The sequence below is a fragment of the Taeniopygia guttata genome, chromosome 3, assembly GCF_048771995.1.
Source record: "Taeniopygia guttata chromosome 3, bTaeGut7.mat, whole genome shotgun sequence".
Taxonomy (NCBI): domain Eukaryota; kingdom Metazoa; phylum Chordata; class Aves; order Passeriformes; family Estrildidae; genus Taeniopygia; species Taeniopygia guttata.
Window position 1 is genome coordinate 40,733,071 of NC_133027.1, and position 17,557 is coordinate 40,750,627.

Genomic DNA, 17,557 nt, shown 5'->3' on the forward strand with positions numbered 1-17,557 from the left:
TTTTTTAAACAAAATATTTCAGCATATAATATACAGAAACTGGAAGTAATAGGCCCTTATTCCCAAAATGAAGCATCCTCTGTATTAGGTTCACACAAGGATATTTCATAGCAATGTATGTCTTGAATTATTTCTTCAGCAGGAAGAGGCTTCATTCCACATGCAACCCTTTTTGTGGGACAGGAGTGAACTGGCACTGAGAGACTGCCACAGTCCTTGTGTTATACTAGTCCTGGTGGCAAGAAAAGATCAGAGACATTAAAAAGGCATGCATTTGTTGTTTTTAATATTCCCTTGAAAGACTATAATCCCAATTTCTGGCAAACATGTTTAAACTAATTCCTCAGATGCAAGGGAACATCAGGGAACAGCAGGAAACTCTGGCCAAGAGCATGTTCTCACAGCCATATTTAGAAAAAAGTTTATTTTTCCATAAATTCAAGCACATTACTACCTAAGCCATAATTGCACTTACTCTGGATTTGTCAGGAATGGTTGCATTCTTAGTATTGAATGAAAGGGTCAAAAAAGCAATAAAAGCACAGATATTTCTGCATATTTTGCTATTTTACACACTTCTAAACCAAAGATTTCTATTGCACTCTGGGCTCAGCAGGGTATCTTATTGATTGAGGTACAGTTCATATAGAAGCCTAGGATTCCTGACTGGAAATGAGTTAAATTAAAATATCACTGGCTAGATAAGTTCATTAAAAAAAAAAAAAAAAAAAGTTGATTTCTTGAGACTTGTTCACTAAGAAATTTTTATGAAGTCTGAATAAGAAAAGTGATATATAGGTCATCAATGCATTACAAATACCAGGTTTTTTTGCTCTATAAGAGCCATCATACTTCCATGTCAGAAATATTCAGTCAGGTTTGTATTTTCAGCAAGCTCGCTTTTAGTCTCTCTGTCTAGGGCAGGCCTCAATCAGAAGATTGGTTCTAGGGAGTCAAAGCACAGTGATAATGATATGATGATTTATGATGATATATCATGATATCATGATATTATGTGATAGTAATTGATATGATATGATATGATATGATATGATATGATATGATATGATGATTCAAGCTCTTTACCTTCCAGCCCAAAATAGCTTGAGTTTGGCAAATCAGGTTATTTGAAAATAGTACCACCTTCCTTGGGCAAGGCATGCATTTTACATCACCATGAATGATGCCTTTGTCATTTTCCACTCCAGTAGGAAGGAGGCCAGTACAAAGGACTATAGTAATCTCATTATTTTTACATATTCAAAATTCAGTAAGAAATGCGTAGCAGTAGAGCCTTCCCTTTTTCCCTCTATCTTTGAAAACAAATTCTAAATTATAAGATTCATTTTATGGAGCTTAGTGTAGATAAGTCTGTAAACATAATTGACAGTGATGACATTGACAACAGCAGTAAGTACATATACACACGTAATCATAGATCACAGTATATTCTGATTTGAAAGGGATCTACAAGAATCATCAAGTCCAACTGCTAAGCAAATTGCTCATACAAGGATTGAGCTTGAGCCCACAAACTTGCTGTTATTAGCACCGTGCTCTACGTACATTAATCCAAAAAATTTAGCTCTGGAGAGTGTCATACCTTTTATACTGGAGTCTGCTTAAGTTCTGAAAGCTACTGCAGAAACATAACCCAAAATTTCCATGCCAAATTATTCTTGAGAATAATTACTCCACCAGCAGCAGAACTAAGGAATTCTGGTTTCCCAGTTTACAGATTATGCACGTTTATGCACTTCCCCCTACATTTACCACACATTTCTCTTTGTTCCTTATAGTTTTGGATATAATAAAATGTACTGAAGCCAGTACAAACAGTAACTGCTCTATCAGTCTAACACCAATTTTAAAATAGTGCTAATATCAAAATTTTGATAACCATTAATTTTCTCAACATTTTTATAAAATATAAGTATTGTTCCAGATATGCAACTGTCCTGTGGCAACACCACAAAATCTTTACTGCTGCAACACTGAAAGCTATACTTACTGTAATCAAATAATGACTTCCCACAATTTATTTATTCCAAACCCTTGCTTAAATGATTTACAGCCTACAACATAAAATGAAGATACAATTAAAGAGAACCTATTTCTGATTGCACATTCATTTTTAAAAGCCATCCAGTTACTTGATACACGTAATAGAAGCAGAGATAGTGGTGATCTTTAAAGTGAGCTGAAAAATTTCTACATGGATTGGGGTGAGAGAGATATAATGGGTTCAGTTTCCCAGGCATTTTGTCCCTGATTATTTTTACGTCATATACTCTCACAGAAAAGTCATGGGGAAACAGATTGCCCTTTCTAAAATCTCAATCCCTTTAAACTGGGTAAGGTTTAACATTCAGAATCAGTCATCTGGGAAAAAATCCATCATGCAAAACTTCTGTACAAGATATAGAATGCTCTGGAAAAGGCGTGAGCCATTTCAGGTTTCAAATGAGATTAGACCTGAAGTTGAGCATAATCCTTATCTGCAGCTTCAGGTCAGTTCAATGCTATTTTCAATTTATTTGCCTGAGTATTGAGATAGTGCTTCATGGTGGTATCATCATTCTCATGTGATAAGCATCTCCCAGAACAGCCAGCCAAACATGAGCTGCAGAGGATTCCTGGGACAATACTAAATCGTGTTGAGATACTCATTAAGCCCAAAACCAGTTATTGCTACAAGGTATGATGGCTGCAGGGGCTTTCTGTGGAAGAAGAGAGACCCGAAGTTAAGTCCTTGTGTAAAGAATGCATGTGTTTTATTGAAGTCCTGGGTTCTTGAGGAAAAGAGTGGGCAGGAGATAAAATGTACCACCTCTGTAGGCAGGAGTTGCATTAGATGCCTGGACATTGGCAGGGCTTTGGTGTGTGTTAAGCACCTACATCACAGCCAGATGAGGACACAGCTGCTCCTAGACACATCCGAAGAACCTGCTTCACATATCTTGGAAGTGTAGACACCTGCTGGCCCTCAGTACCTCCAACGACAAGGAAGTATAAAGCTAGAGGTTATGCTTACTTCATTTCTCTAAAAATTAGTGTTGCTTGTGCCTCACTGGTCACTTCATAAAACATTGGATAATAACAAGTTTCTTTCGTGGTGTCAGAAAATATATTTTGAAAAGAAACTGTGAATGCAATGATCAGAGCAGTTAGAGAACACTTGGGTTTCTCTGCTAACAACTGCTTTGTATATTCTGTTCTTACCTTTGGGAAGATATTTTAAACTCAAATATTTAGAATATTTTACTTATTTCCAGATTGTACATATCCTACATGTACCATGATTAGTGGGTTAAGTTGCATGATATTGTAAAGTTCATTAATTCTATTGAACAAATATTGAAATTCACCAGAAAACTACACCACTAACAGAGTCACCCAAACTGAACACAAAGAAGAAAAAAACAAGACCAAATGAGCTCACTCGAACATTTAAAAGGTTATTGGAAGTAATCGAGGGATTTGGGGTTTTCCCCCCCTTTATCATTTGTATTTAGCTAAGCTGGCAGATAAAGGCAAATTAAGAGGACAGAATGAAATCTCTATCCTCAAAAATCTGAATATCCAGATGTGTTTTTTTACTTAGGCAAGGTGCAAATAAGTATTTGTACTCTGACACAAAGCTGCATAGATGACATCATCTTTTGTGACTCAAGAAAGCACTCCTGCATTTCATTTTCCCCTGCTCTCACATCTGGAATATCCATTCTTCTTTTAATATCACTAAAGTATATTACAGGTGATTGCTTTTCTCCAAAGAACAATGGATGTTGAAATATATTTTCTACTAGCTTTTTTTCCCCCTTTGTCATGCTCTGGTGTACCTCAGCACTTGAGTACAGGCTGAACCTTGCATTACGTTCACCATAGATGGTGATACGGTTCATGCTGACCTTTTGCTCCTGCAGGAGCTTTCCCATTGGTCAAAAAAATGCTTTCAAGGAAGGAGACTCCAAAACAGGCCCTGGCCATGATACTACTTGTGGCCTCTGTTTCTGAGAATAGTATTTCATCATTTTTTACGCTACATTTTGCTTTAGTCTTTGTGCATATTACAGTTTCAGCCCCCCAGGAGACATTCTGCAGAATCTGTTGCTTAGTAATAGTAACCTTCATGGAAATTAGCTTTAACTTCAAAAGAACAAAACATCTTTCATTAGTCACAGGTTTTCAGTTAATGAATTCCTCTGAGAAAGTTGATTAGAAAAGCAAACTTTCCAGAATCAAGTGCCACCAATGTTGACCTAGGATGAACTAGCCTCTTGAAAGTGCAATTTCTTTGTCCTCTTTAATATATGTTTGAGATTGTTTCCAACAGTCAGGCTTACCTTGACAATGGCTTTAATAAAATTAAGTTTTATGTAAGCGGAATCAGGATCTCATATAGAATACAGCCAGAAAAAGTTACCACAGTCAGGTAGTCTGGCCTCTTGTGTAATATAAATCACATGAATTATTCTGCTAACAAAAGCATCTCTCAAATTATCTCAATATAAAATACTTTTAGAAATTTTCTTTCTTCTTGAAGACCTGCTTTAGTTTTTAAAAAAATCTCCTGTTGCGTGATGAATATGAGGCATTAAGGACCAGAAGGGGACCAGAACTGCTGCAGCCTCCTGTGAGTGGCTCAGAGGTAGGGACCTACACCTGCTGCCCGATGAAGTCAGCCACCTCTGCAGGCTGTCTCAGGTTGTCCAGCTGACAGAAAAGCAGCTCTCCAGTAGAAATACTCGGCAGGACTGACACCTTGCTGCTGAAGTCCTGGTTTCCATCCCCCACGGCACCTACCCGAAATTCTACATTTCCAGTTCATGTGGAGGAAGGCAGGGATCTAACAATAAAGAACTCACCTCCTTTAAAACACAGACACATGGAAATGGACTTACCTTTCAGCAGGAAGGTTCAGCACGTGCTGCTGAAAAGGCAAAGCGAGATCCAAGTGCCTCTCCCATCACTTACCTGGAAGGTACAGCACACTGCAAGAGGCCACAAAGCTTCATGAGGACAGAATGAGGGGAACAGGAATGAACGAGATGCTGGTGCCTGGCGATCAGGACACGTAAAGCTTTAGCTCCCACTGACATTTACAGGATTGCTCCTGCACTTCACATCAGGTAATACCCAAACAAAATCTGAAATCAAACGGGCAGTTAGGGCTGTCTTCAAGGATTCTGACTTGCCCAAATTAGTAGGCTGCAAAGTCAGATTCCATCAAGAGAGTCCCTTGGCTTCGTTCTTACTTAAATTTAATCTTACAAATCTTCCATTGCTCCCTCTATATAGTCTAACAAAATAGATATGAGAGCAGCTCAGCCTCAGCAGTGATGTCTTCTGGATTTCTAAATTTGACATAACAGAAATGGAGTAATTTTAAAACACATGGTAGAAAGCTGGGTAATTTTAGAAGTGACTTTATATCTTGTCTACATTGGAACATGAGAAATCAAAGACCAAGTAATGAAAGGTACAAGGGCAATGCACTCTAGTTTAACAATACTAACTCTCACTGTAGGAGGTCTCAAACAGAAGAAAAGGGCCCTAATTCCTTCTGAAAAATTGGACCAAACTGAGCCAAATTTAATTTTTCAGGAGGAAATTCACATAATGGATAGAAGTACAGGAATTTGCATCTCATCTACAAAGAAGCATTGGAGAAAGTGAATTAAGTTCTACAACACCTAATATTTTTTTCCACATCTACTCACATCTTGAATCGGCGAATTATTACCTCAACTCAGTTAGGAACAGAAAGGGTTCCTCATGTCTCTCCTCACATCTTGAATCAGTGAATTATTACCTAAACTCAGGAACAGAAAGGGCCTCCTCCCTCACCTCTGTAAAAGCTGTTTCACTTTTAAAGACTAATTAAATGTTCAGCAGAAGGGGGACACCTGGGCTGGGGTAGTTACTGCACTGATGGAGAGAGCCTGGCTTCCACTGCTGCTCTCCCGACAGCCAAACTATGAAACTCTATGCCATCTGGTACCAAACAGTGGCTGGAGCACATCCTCCCACTTTTTTTCCCACACTCATCCTGTCTCTCCAGCCCAAGGAGTGTTAAGTGTGAAAGAGTTCACAGGAGGGGCTGTGCAGAACACAGGCTGATAAATGACAGCTACAATTCCCCTTCAGTGAGGAAGGGAAAGAAACCCAAGTCCAGGGAACCGAATTCAAAATTCCTATTCTCACAGTTAAAGTGTCAATAAAGAAGCAAGAAATGATGGAAGAGATGCCACTTCATCTCTCTTCCTTTGAAAAGAATTACTTTTACAGAAAAGAGCAGCACCGACACACGAAAGAACAGCAGGCTCAAACTATAGCACTGAGATTTTCACATAGGTTTCGGTGGTTCCCTCTTGCCATCCTGGTGTTCAGCCACCAAAAACTTTCCTCTGTCTTTGATACAGAGCCTAAGTTCGCTAAATCAAAAGAAGATATTGTTAAATTTATTACAGCTGTGACTACATCCCTCCTGGAGATCAGATTAACTGACTCACAAGACCTTCTCTTTCAAAAGACAGGGAAATATTAGTGGAATTTCTACTTATGTGGCAAAGAGGCCCAATTTTATTTCGGGTCAACCACAGAGGTTTGGATTGCAGTAACCTATTGAAAGCAGAGCACCTATTAAATGAGAAGCATATCTCATTATTGCTACGTTATGTGCCCACACATTGGCAAAGCTGGTTATGTAGACAGGATAATAATATAAGCCAGGAACAAGTCTTGCTTTGGTATTTATGAACACTATGTTACTTATTAGCAGTATTTTAATGATTTGGTATCAAGCTGCATTCACTGTCACACAATAAGGCAGAACACAACCCAAGAATCTGTGCATAAATATCCATTTATCAATTTTAAAAACAATCACTGTCTCTGTAAGGGGCACTTAAGCTCACATTTTCTTCCACCATACAGTGCAGCCACTCACTTATGCCTGTTTTACCACTTACATCTCAGCAGAGTTGTGGTTGTCTCCATGTATGCCATTTTGTTTTGAGAGCAAGCTGTAGGAGGTTTTATTATGCTGGAAGCTCACTAGCAGATCCTGTGCCCAGAACACTCATAGAGACACAGGTCAGCTCAGGGATTTTTATTGTTATGAACTGTCTGAAGATGGATGTAGCTCAGCTGCTGAAAGATGAGGTAAAATAAAATTTCTAACACTACTGGGGATAAAACAAGGATCCTGCACTAGCACAAGAGGCAAACATATGTGCTCCTGTAACACTCTCCTATCCTGGGAGAGTGTTAAAACCAGAGGTGGTAAAACTTGTCCTCAGTCTGTCATTGATGGTCCAACTTGAACTCAAAGACAGGTAAGAGTGGCACGAGGTGAGAGGTTTGCTGCCTCCACAGCTTGCCCACGGACCTCCACCTCTTCCTGCCATCACTGCACCTGCTGCAACATAGTGGCGCAGAAGGAGCTGCCTTGGGTAGATGGGCGGCACCCAGGAGAGGATGAGGGAGGAAAAAGTGGCTGTTGCAGAGGTATGGAGTCTCAGAATGAGGCATTTCAGCAGCTGAGCACAGCCATTTTCAAGCAACCAGAAATATCTATCCCCTCTCAGTCACTCTTTGGGGATGTGTCTTTATCACTTAGAGAAATTACTCCAACAGCATTTCTGCTAAGTCATCATCAAGCTGAAAGTTTTCCCCAAAAGAGCTGCTTAACTTTTTTTACTCTATTAATATGGGGAATAATCCATCACATACAGACATGTAGCACTTGAATCATAAAGGTCATTGTCTTGTGTTGGTATGAATCATGCCCTGCAGTACTACTGCCTGCTTTGTTTATTGCACAGCAAGATGATCTTAATTACTTAGTGCAAGCTAAAAGGTAGGACACACAGTTCAGATAGTATTTTAGGAAAGTTACTTTCTTGTTAGACTCTCTGCTTGCTGGATACTATTCTAATTGTTTTAGATATCTTGACATGTCTCTACTGCAGTGTCTCAGAAAAGAGCATTCTGCAAATGCTTTATACAAGAAACATCTTGGCTTAAACAAAACCCTCTATATCAGGCAGTCCTGGTTATTTCATAGACAGATAAAAGAAGTGTTTGAAACTATGGAGGTGGGCATTAAATACAAGAAACAAGTTCATTTATGAACAAGAGTAAATGCTGAAGACTTTTGCTACATTTTTGAGAATGTTTATGTTTATTTTCTCTTTTTTTGTTGTTTTTCGGGTATTTTCATAGGTGTATTATGTACAGAAAAGACAACACAATTCTACTTAACTTTTTTTAAAACAATAATTCAAGGTTTCTCCACGTCAGAAAATGACTAACCAAAAAAAAACACAAAACAAAACAAAAACAAAACTACCCAAAACAAAAAAATCAAAACAGTTCAAAGTAGTGGCTCCTGGAAAACCGGACTTAAGATATTTCTCACCATTCCAATCACAACAAACTTGTGCGCTAAATTTTTAGTTTTCACACTAAAATAAATTAAGATCTCAATGAGGGCGTTGTTTAATGATTTAATAATTAAAAATCTCAAATGGGTTCAGAAACATCACTGAAATTTCATAGTTATTTATGCATATGCCCAAAATAAAATATAAAAGCATTAAGCATACAAGTGAAAAAAATAGTGACAGAAAGCAATAAGAGGCAAACCAGTTTTCTTCTCTATATACAGAAATATTTTTACATAAGTAACAAGAAATGTCAAAAATACACAATTTTGAGTACAAAATAATCATTTCAGCAATAGATTTGTACAATTGAGACCTGTGTAAGCAGCATGCTTTGACTGAATGAATTAAACTGCAACCTACTTCAAAATACATTCATTTAAATTCTCCATACTAAAGACGTCTCAAAATAGAACATGAGGGAATACAGATTAGTAATGACTATCATCTCTGGAGAGGAAGAAAATTATAATTTCCCTTTAAAGTCCAGAAGGATCAGTCTGAGTTTTTAAATTCCTTGGTCTTGGTCAAGACCATTAAATTGCCTCAGGAGACCCACTTCTGCCAATATGTATGTGTTTTAAAATCACATATCTCAGCGAGGTTATGCAGGATTCTCGGCAGGATCACAGAGAGAAAGACTGAGCAGTTCAGAGGTCTTCAACTTGGTCCTAGGACTTCAGCTGTAATTATCAAGGCACTGCTCTCAAGACAGTAAATAGACACAATAGCTCAAATGATTCTGTAAACACATAATTACCCTGGGGATACATCTACACCACACCTTGTTTCTTTTTTTGAACACCCTTTTGTTCACTATATGTTTTGATCATTTCAAAAAACCTGGCAAGTGTGAATATTAAATCACTATAGAAATCAGCTCTGAATTTGGGTCACAAAATTCGTGTTTCTTTTCTCCAAGAAAAGAAAGCTAGTAGATGCAGCTTTGACTAGAAATCTTGTTACAGTCAATGTAAACAAGTGCTTAACTATCAAGACAAATTAACTGTCTGATGTTTGCAATTTATACTTCACAGCCAGTACATATCAGAGATCACAAAAATCCCACAAAATGTTTTTCCCTCCTCCTTCAGGAATGTAATTTCACTAAATATCCTGTATTGCTCATCTTCTTTCCTTCCTGAATCATTGTGTTTTACAATATTCAAATCTCTTGCATCATAGAGCTGGAAGACAGTAAAAATACCTGTTCCTACCATTTAGACAATGTACACTCTCACTCTTTTACATTAACCCTAAGCACAATTTTGCTGCTTTCAGAGATAAACAGGGTTGACAGTTTTGAAACAGAAAATTCATACTAACTAGGTCATAAACTTGTGCTATCAATGTAAATGTAATTCAAAAATAAAAGACTTACTGCAAAGACCCACTAAAACATTCTGCTTTATAGTGGAACTCCTTTAGATCAGAAAAATCTATACCATCATCAGTAAAACTGACAAGAAAGACATAGCACAGCCATCAATAACATTACCACTGCCAGGTGCCTTTACACATAATCCACAGTCTCAGCTGGCAGCTTTTTTTTTTTTTTTTTTAATGAAATTACTGAATTCAAAATTGTTCCTTTTATACTCCCAAAGTTTAAATAATGGCAACAGTTTTACTAATAGCTGTCAATGAGAAGAACAGAGCTAATTTAGTTTAAATTAGTTCTTTATTGACGACCTTTAAAAAAAAATCTGGGATTTGAATACTTTGCCATCAGGAAGCAAGCAGTCCCTGGACATCCACACGAGTGTGAAGGATACACAGAAGTAGATGAAATTACTATTATTTTTGCTCCCCTTGTACAAGAACAACAGAGAGCTGCCCATGCTTTGGGGCACTGAAAGACAGATGGAAGCAAAGGAAGTTCAAGCCCTAGCTCTGGTTGTTTGTTGTACATGAATCCCTTTGCTCTTGGTCATGGCCATAAACAGTTGATTCTGCAGGTATTCTTCCCAGTCTCAGAGCAACTGGGGATCTGGCTCCAAAGCCCACACCTAAGTCTTAATTCTACTTGTCTCACAGTAACTATTTATTAAGCTGATTGAAAAAAAAAAGTGTCTGAGTTTGGTTTGCAATCATCAAGAAAAATCTTTGTCTTTCTGCTCTCCAAGAAGATACCAACACAGCCTGACATTAACCGGAAAGGTAGTTTGGCATTTTAGGGAGAGAAGCTGATGCCTAATAAAGGAGAGCAGTGAGTAAACCCTTGAGGCAGCAGCCACTACAGAGACAAAGAGGTAATGAAAAAAATCAATGCGACGTAGTAGCAGAGGGAAAAGGAGAATTTAACTTACACCCCCAGCAAACTCTGCCGGCTGACTGTTATAAAGGGCAATGGTTGAAAGAAAGTAGATGTAGAAAATATGTAGGAAGATATTCTTCCATGTGAGGGTGATGAAGCACTGAAACAGGTCTCCCATGTTCCATCCCTGGAAGCGCTCAAGGCCAAACAGAATGGGACTCTGAGTAGCCAGGCCTAGTGGAAGGTATCCGTGCCCATGGCAAGGGGGTTGGAGAAGGATGATATTTATGGTTCCTTCCAAACCAAGCCATTTTATGATTCTGTTACTGTTTACAGTTTGGATCCAATACTTACATTGTAAAACACATCAATAATTCTTTTTCTCCCTGCAATTACTATGTAGACTAAATCCTAACCTCACCTATGGTTCATTTGCTATCTGTGTGCTGGTTTACCCTATTATTTTTAATCCTATCCCATCAAATGCCTGACAGCATGATTTCAACAGTGAAAAGCACACCTAGCCTTATATGAGCTCCAAGCAGAAACAACATTACACCAACACAGTATAAATTGCAGGCTCAAAAATCACTATTTCAGATAGGTTTTCAGGCATACCATGAGACTTGGACAACTTATAACAGCCTCAAATAACAACCACAATCATCCTTTACCCTGTAACAATTTCAACATGAACACTATTCTTCTAAACCATGTGTTAGCCTAAATCTCAGGTCATGGTGTTTTTCTTGCTTTCTCTCTCATTCCTCTGTTTTCTCCTTCTAAATCTCCTGATAACTGAGAAGCTAATTTTGATCAATTGTTAGAAAACCAGAAAATATATGACTGTACTTGTAGCTATACCAACATAAATCACCCTCCTAGAGCTTACATGGGTCTTTCATTGAAATTCACCAAAATAACAAATAATAACAAGCAATAATAATCTCTTCAATACAGAACAAAATATTCAAATGAACAAAATATAGAGTAAATTTTGTAAAGTGCACAAAAACATTAATGAAAATATTAAAAAAACAGATTTTTAATGTTACCATGAAAACTTCTGAAATATTGTTAAATTAGATAGAAATAATCTAATGAGACTTTTTGGCTCTAATATACTGGCAGACAGCAGCAACAGTTTTCAAAAAATTACACCAACTAAATACACCATATCTTAGCAGCATAAAAAAAGTTCCTACAATTAGATAAAATTGCAGGCCTAGTAAGCATAAACCTGACAAGATGTTCTAAATATAGTTTTCATTAAAATAATGGATTTCCATAGAATCCTAGAGGTAACATTTGTTATTCTGCTTACATTGTTTTTCTGGTAGTAAACCCAACTACAGCCAATCACGTTCCCTCCCTTTATCTTCCCAAAATTGCACAAAGTACTGAAAATTTAATCAAGTTACAAGATATGGCCACACTGAAAAAGCCATATGAAACAAAACAAAATTCAGCCTAAAGCCTAAAAACAAATTACCCCGGCAAACAACAATCATTGTCAAACAACTGCAGTTTCAAACTACCGACCGATGCTCCCCACACACGTAGATGGCACTGGGCCGGATGCGCCGCCTTGTATGGCCAGGGAGCTGTGGCAAGAACTTGAAGAATCTAGGCATCAAGTCTAAGCATGCATCATGAAACTTCTTAATCCTCCAGTAGTAAATCAGTGGATTCAGTGCAGACTTGAGGTAGCAGAGCCAAAGGAGCCAAGTGCTTATCTCAAAAAAGTTGTGCTTGTAGTAGAAGTGGCTGTTGAATGTGGCAATAAGGCTGTAAGTGGTGAATGGTGCCCAACAGACTATGAAGACAAGGAACAAAATCAGGATGGTTGTGAAGGCACGAGTTTTAAAGCTCATATCAATATTCATCTGAAAAGGTCTCTGTAAGCTCATGAGACCAAGTTTGCTGGCCTGGCTGAGACATATGCTATCAGGGTGGCTATGGATACGAACTGCATTGTGGCGGACAGTGTTGAGTATGCCCATAAAAGAATACAACATTACCAGGAATGGAATAAAAAAAGCAATTAGCAAGATAACTATCACGTAGGCTCGGTAACCTGGGCTTGTAGAGTACCCAAAAACACACTGAGGTGCTCTCGAGGGTATCTGTAGATTAGGATTCCCTACTGATAACGGAAAAGCAACAACAAAGGATGCTGCCCAAGATATCACAATAAGAATCTTTGCACGGTAGGGGTTCAGTTTATCTTGCCTCTGAACTATGATAAGAAATCGGTCAATACTAATAATAAGAAGAATGGCTACCCCCTCTACAACAAAAAGCCAGAAGAACATGGCAGAAACTCTGCAAAATATATCCCCAAAAATCCACTGAGTGGTAATGATTGTTATCAGAGCAAATGGCATGTTCAGCACTGCCAGCAGCAAGTCTGCAAAAGCCAGGCTTGCTAAGAGGATATTAATTGCAGATCGCATAGCTGCCTTCTGGTAGACCATCAGGCAGACAACAAAGTTTCCAAGGAAAGAAACCAATAGGATAAATATCATAGCAGCAGAAAGAATGATCTGGAGTGGCAAACTCAAGCTCCTGAAAACTTCTTGTGACGGCAGGATAGCTGTGGTGTTTACTAGGAAAGTACTTCTCTCAGTGGTGAGCACAGCACCTGAATTATATCTCAATGGTTGTGTTGTGCCACTGTGAAGCAAGAATTGGGGAGTGGTAAAATTCGTATAGGCATTTTCATAAACAATGAAAGTAGCATTTGAGGTCCCAGAATGGGCCAGCGTCAACATTGCTGAGAATACCATTGCTTCAGGAAAAGTGAAAGCAGAACCAAAGGTCTTCAAGGCATTTCATCTTGTTCAGGCAGTATTTTAACTGGTCATTTAACATCAAAATGCAACGTTTGAAAGCATCAAAGTTCTTAAGTTCATGTCAGTATTTCCATCTGAAAAAAAAGAAAGAAATGTAAATTCACAATGTAAAACTCCCTGAAACCAGTGGTAACTGAATGATTGTTCAGCTTTCCCTAATGAGAATAGTATCCTTGATATACGTTTACATTTCAGGTTGACAATTTACTCAAGCACCAGATATGGGAGTCCCGTAATAGTTGGCCTTTCTCTCATAGGTCCTACTCCCATAGTCCTGCTGATACTGTACAATACTCTCAACTCACCATGCTTTTTTCCTACCATAACCAAGGCTGGAGAACTTTTGTGTTTGAAAACAAACTTTACTGATTAAGAGAGAATAAATCAAAAAAGTATTTTTATTTGAATCTTGTAATTTTTGAACTAGCTTTGCTATTTTATTTTGAAATTGCCTACAGGTGGAAACTTTAATAACATTTTAAAATAGCTTAAATAGTATCAGTATATTGCCTATTTGCCTGTTTGGTAAGCACTGAAAGCCTATTTATCCAAGTTATTGCACATAATACAGAATTCTTTGTTCCTTGTCAGTCTTCCACATCAGACATGGCAGGAAAAACATGCAAAATGTCCTAACCTGTTATGAAACAACTCGTCCACAGGACAAAAGAATTTTTCAATTTGTTTCATTTAGGGGCTCACTCACATTAAGGTGCAGGAAACCAGCACTTCTTTGGTCACCACAACTCTTCCCCTGGCAGTAAGTTTTCCTGCTTCCACTGGTCTGGGCATGTTTTTGTGAATTCATCTTGGTATCCCATACAATTTAACCATGTGCACTGTTTTCCCTTGTAAATCTAATTCTTACTTATCCTGCTGAACTCTTGTCATTATAGTCATAGAATGGTTTGGGCTGGAAGGGCCCGTAAAGATCTAGATCTGACCCCCCTGCTCTAGCAGCAACACTTTCCCCTAGACCATGCTGCCCAGTCCAACCTGACCTTGAACACTTCCAGGGATAGGACATCCCCAACATCCATAGGCAACCTGTACCAGGCCTCACCAGTCTCACAGTAAAGACTTTCTTCCTAGTATCTAGTGTGAATCTCTCATTCTTCAGCTTAAGACCAACCACTGCCATGACCTTGTAGAAAGTCCTTCTCCAGTCCCTCTGCAGGCCCCCTATAAGTATTGACACAATCCAACATTTCCTTTTAGGTCCAAGCACTGTCTTGCTGCATTATTACTACTAGTATTGTACTGTTACATTTATCTGCATGTACATATTCTTAACAAATAAAATGCAAGGGAGTTGAGAGCTCCCTCACCTTTTCAGTGCCAGCTTCTCCCCTCTGTCTTGGACTACTAAATTAAACACCCTCAGAGCACACTGGCATCTGATCAAGCTGGCAACCAGAAGCACTCAATAGCCTTTTCAAAAAACGATCACTACAGCCAGAAATGTAAAGTGGGCTTCATCTCATTCATTCTGGATGACTGCAATAGTCCCTTCTGGCTGTTTTTATGTTTATCACTAGAAAAGGGATAAAGGCATATTCAGAGGGCAATCTCCTCCATCTCTGCACACTATGACAACCTTGTGCTACTAACACAAGCAGCTTACAGTAGCACAAACCCTGCCCACAGTATTTATGCAGGTTCTGTTTAGTATCAATGTCAGTCAAAAATAAAAGGAGGAAGGAATGTTTTTTATGAATTTACACAAGAACCACATGTTTTGTGTAGGATAAAAAGTTTACCTTTTGCTGGATAATACTTCACCAACAAAGAAATTAACTGTAAGACAACAAAATCTGATCTATGCCCCCAGTTTGGATTTCTAGCAGTCTGAAAGCAAGCCTGCTCAGGCTACTGTCAGGAATTCATAAAATAAAATCACAATAAAATGACCTGCCCCTTTAATTCCCTGACTATCTGCAAGCTCTATCACTAGATGATTTCCAGGGCCAGGCTATCATCAGCATTTTATTTCAGATAAATGATTAACCTCTCTGTGTCCTCTAATTTTCAACGGTATCACAAAAGATATTATGATAAACATCCTAATTTAATTGACTCTTGTGGTGGGCTGATCCTGGCTGGACACCACATGCCCACAAGAGCTGCTCTTTCACTCCCCTCCTCAACTGGTCAGGAGAGAAGAAGTATTACAAAAGGCTTGTATGTTGAAGTAAGAACATGGAGAGATCACTCAACTGTTACTATGACAGGCAAAACCTCAACTTGGTTTTAATGATTAGATCAAATAATTAGATAATAATTAGATCAAATTATTACCAATTAAATCACAGCAGGGTAATGAGAAAATAGAGCTAAATCTTAAAAATACCTTCACCCCACCCCTCCCTTCTTCCTGAGTTTAACCTTCTGCCTAATTATCTCTGTCTCTTCCCCACCAGCAGCGCAGAGGGACAGGGAACAAGGGCTGCAGTCAGTTCATCATGTGTTGTCCCTACTGCCCCTTTCTTATCAGGGGGAAGACTCAAACTCTTCCCCTCCTCCACTGTGGATTCCTCCAACGGGAGAAAGTCCTCCATGAACTTCTCCAATACAGTCCTTCGCACAGGCTGCAGTTTTTCTCGAACACTCATGTGTGGGTCCCTTCCATTGATTCTATGGGGCACAGAGGAAGCTTCTGTCAGCTTCTCACAGAAGCCACCCCTGCTACCAAAACCTTATCACACAAACCCAATAGACAGTCATACAAATTCCACTTTCTTACTGCTTGAATAAAAGTTATAATTTTCTATTTTGTCCTGTTATATTTCAAAGACTGTAAAATTCTTCAAAAGTATATAAAGCTGTGTACATAGACATTTTGCAAATATTACCAATTCCATTAACTTTATTACAGATTTTTCATTTCCTCCATTCTCTCTCTTTATATTTTATTTTTACACTAACTCTTTTAGAGAAAACCTCAAAGTTAATTACAGGCTAAAGCATATATACTAGTCAAAACACTTATTTCTTTGATCTATATAAACTTTTCCTCTACTATTCGTCTTTAACATTTTTTAGAATAAAATATGTAACCAACAGGAAGAAGGTTAACAGAACTTTCCAGAATAAATAAGAAATATTTTAGCAATGAACAAGCAAATCTCACCCAAAGTTCCACTGAGGTTTATGACTCCACAAGCTGAGAACACTATGAAGGAAAGGAAGCTGTAGCATCCTGCAGGAACTGCAAAAGAACATAAATTCAGCAAATAATTCTGGATTTAAAACCTTGGAGCAAGAAAATTAGATCTCCAGGGTAGTATCTTTTAGAGTTGTGTAAGCAATAAGTCAGCAAAGGTAAATTCTGAATTTCTGATTGGCTTTGTATAGGTCTTTCCACCAAGGCTCTAAAATAAACTAATCTGCCCTTAGATAAATGTAAAACTCTCCTACAGATAATAATCAGTTTCAAACAGGAAATAAAAAAAAAGGGAGTGTTTAGTTCTGCAGAGAAAAGAGGTCACCAGAATGATCCTGCAAATAAAATCTTTACTGGGGTTCAAGCTCTATAGAAATGAAGAGGGAAATGCAAAACCATGACATTTGCTGATGATGAACATTAACTGTTTTTCAGGTCAATTTAATAAAAAAAGGTCAACTATAAAAAGGTACAGAGTGATCTCTCAAGAGTTAGTGGAAAGCTAACAGTCTACCCCATAAAATTCAGCGGTAGTGATAAAGCTGTGCTTATACTGAAAAAAGTTATCTGCACAGTAATAGATGCTAAACCAATAATTACCATCCAGAAAAAAATAGATCTTCAAATTTTCATAGTCTGCTCTATGAAAACATCAGCCATGTGTTCAGAATTGTTAGCAAAGGAACTGAGAAGAAAACCAAGAGCTAGCTATATACACTGTATATTTGGATACATCACCTGCTACAATACACATCTATGGCATCTCTTCAGTATTATGTTCAGTTCTGCACCACTTGATCTCTATTAAAAAGCAACTGAAAAAAGGTATCAT

The 17,557-nt window shown here is 38.1% G+C and overlaps 1 protein-coding gene across 2 annotated transcripts in view; it reads right to left on the reverse strand.

Moving 5' to 3' along the window:
* Positions 1–8,169: 8,169 nt before the first annotated feature.
* Positions 8,170–17,557, reverse strand: part of GPR63 (G protein-coupled receptor 63) — a 30,113-nt gene continuing 20,725 nt past the window's right edge. For both annotated transcript variants that reach the window (XM_002197360.6, XM_072926676.1), the window contains exons 3-4: positions 16,693–16,770; positions 8,170–13,636 (exon numbers count right to left, since the gene is read on the reverse strand). In XM_002197360.6, coding sequence (XP_002197396.1) covers positions 12,237–13,496 — 1,260 coding nt within the window. In that variant the 5' untranslated portion in view covers positions 13,497–13,636; positions 16,693–16,770 and the 3' untranslated portion in view covers positions 8,170–12,236. The remainder of the gene's footprint in view (positions 13,637–16,692; positions 16,771–17,557) is intronic.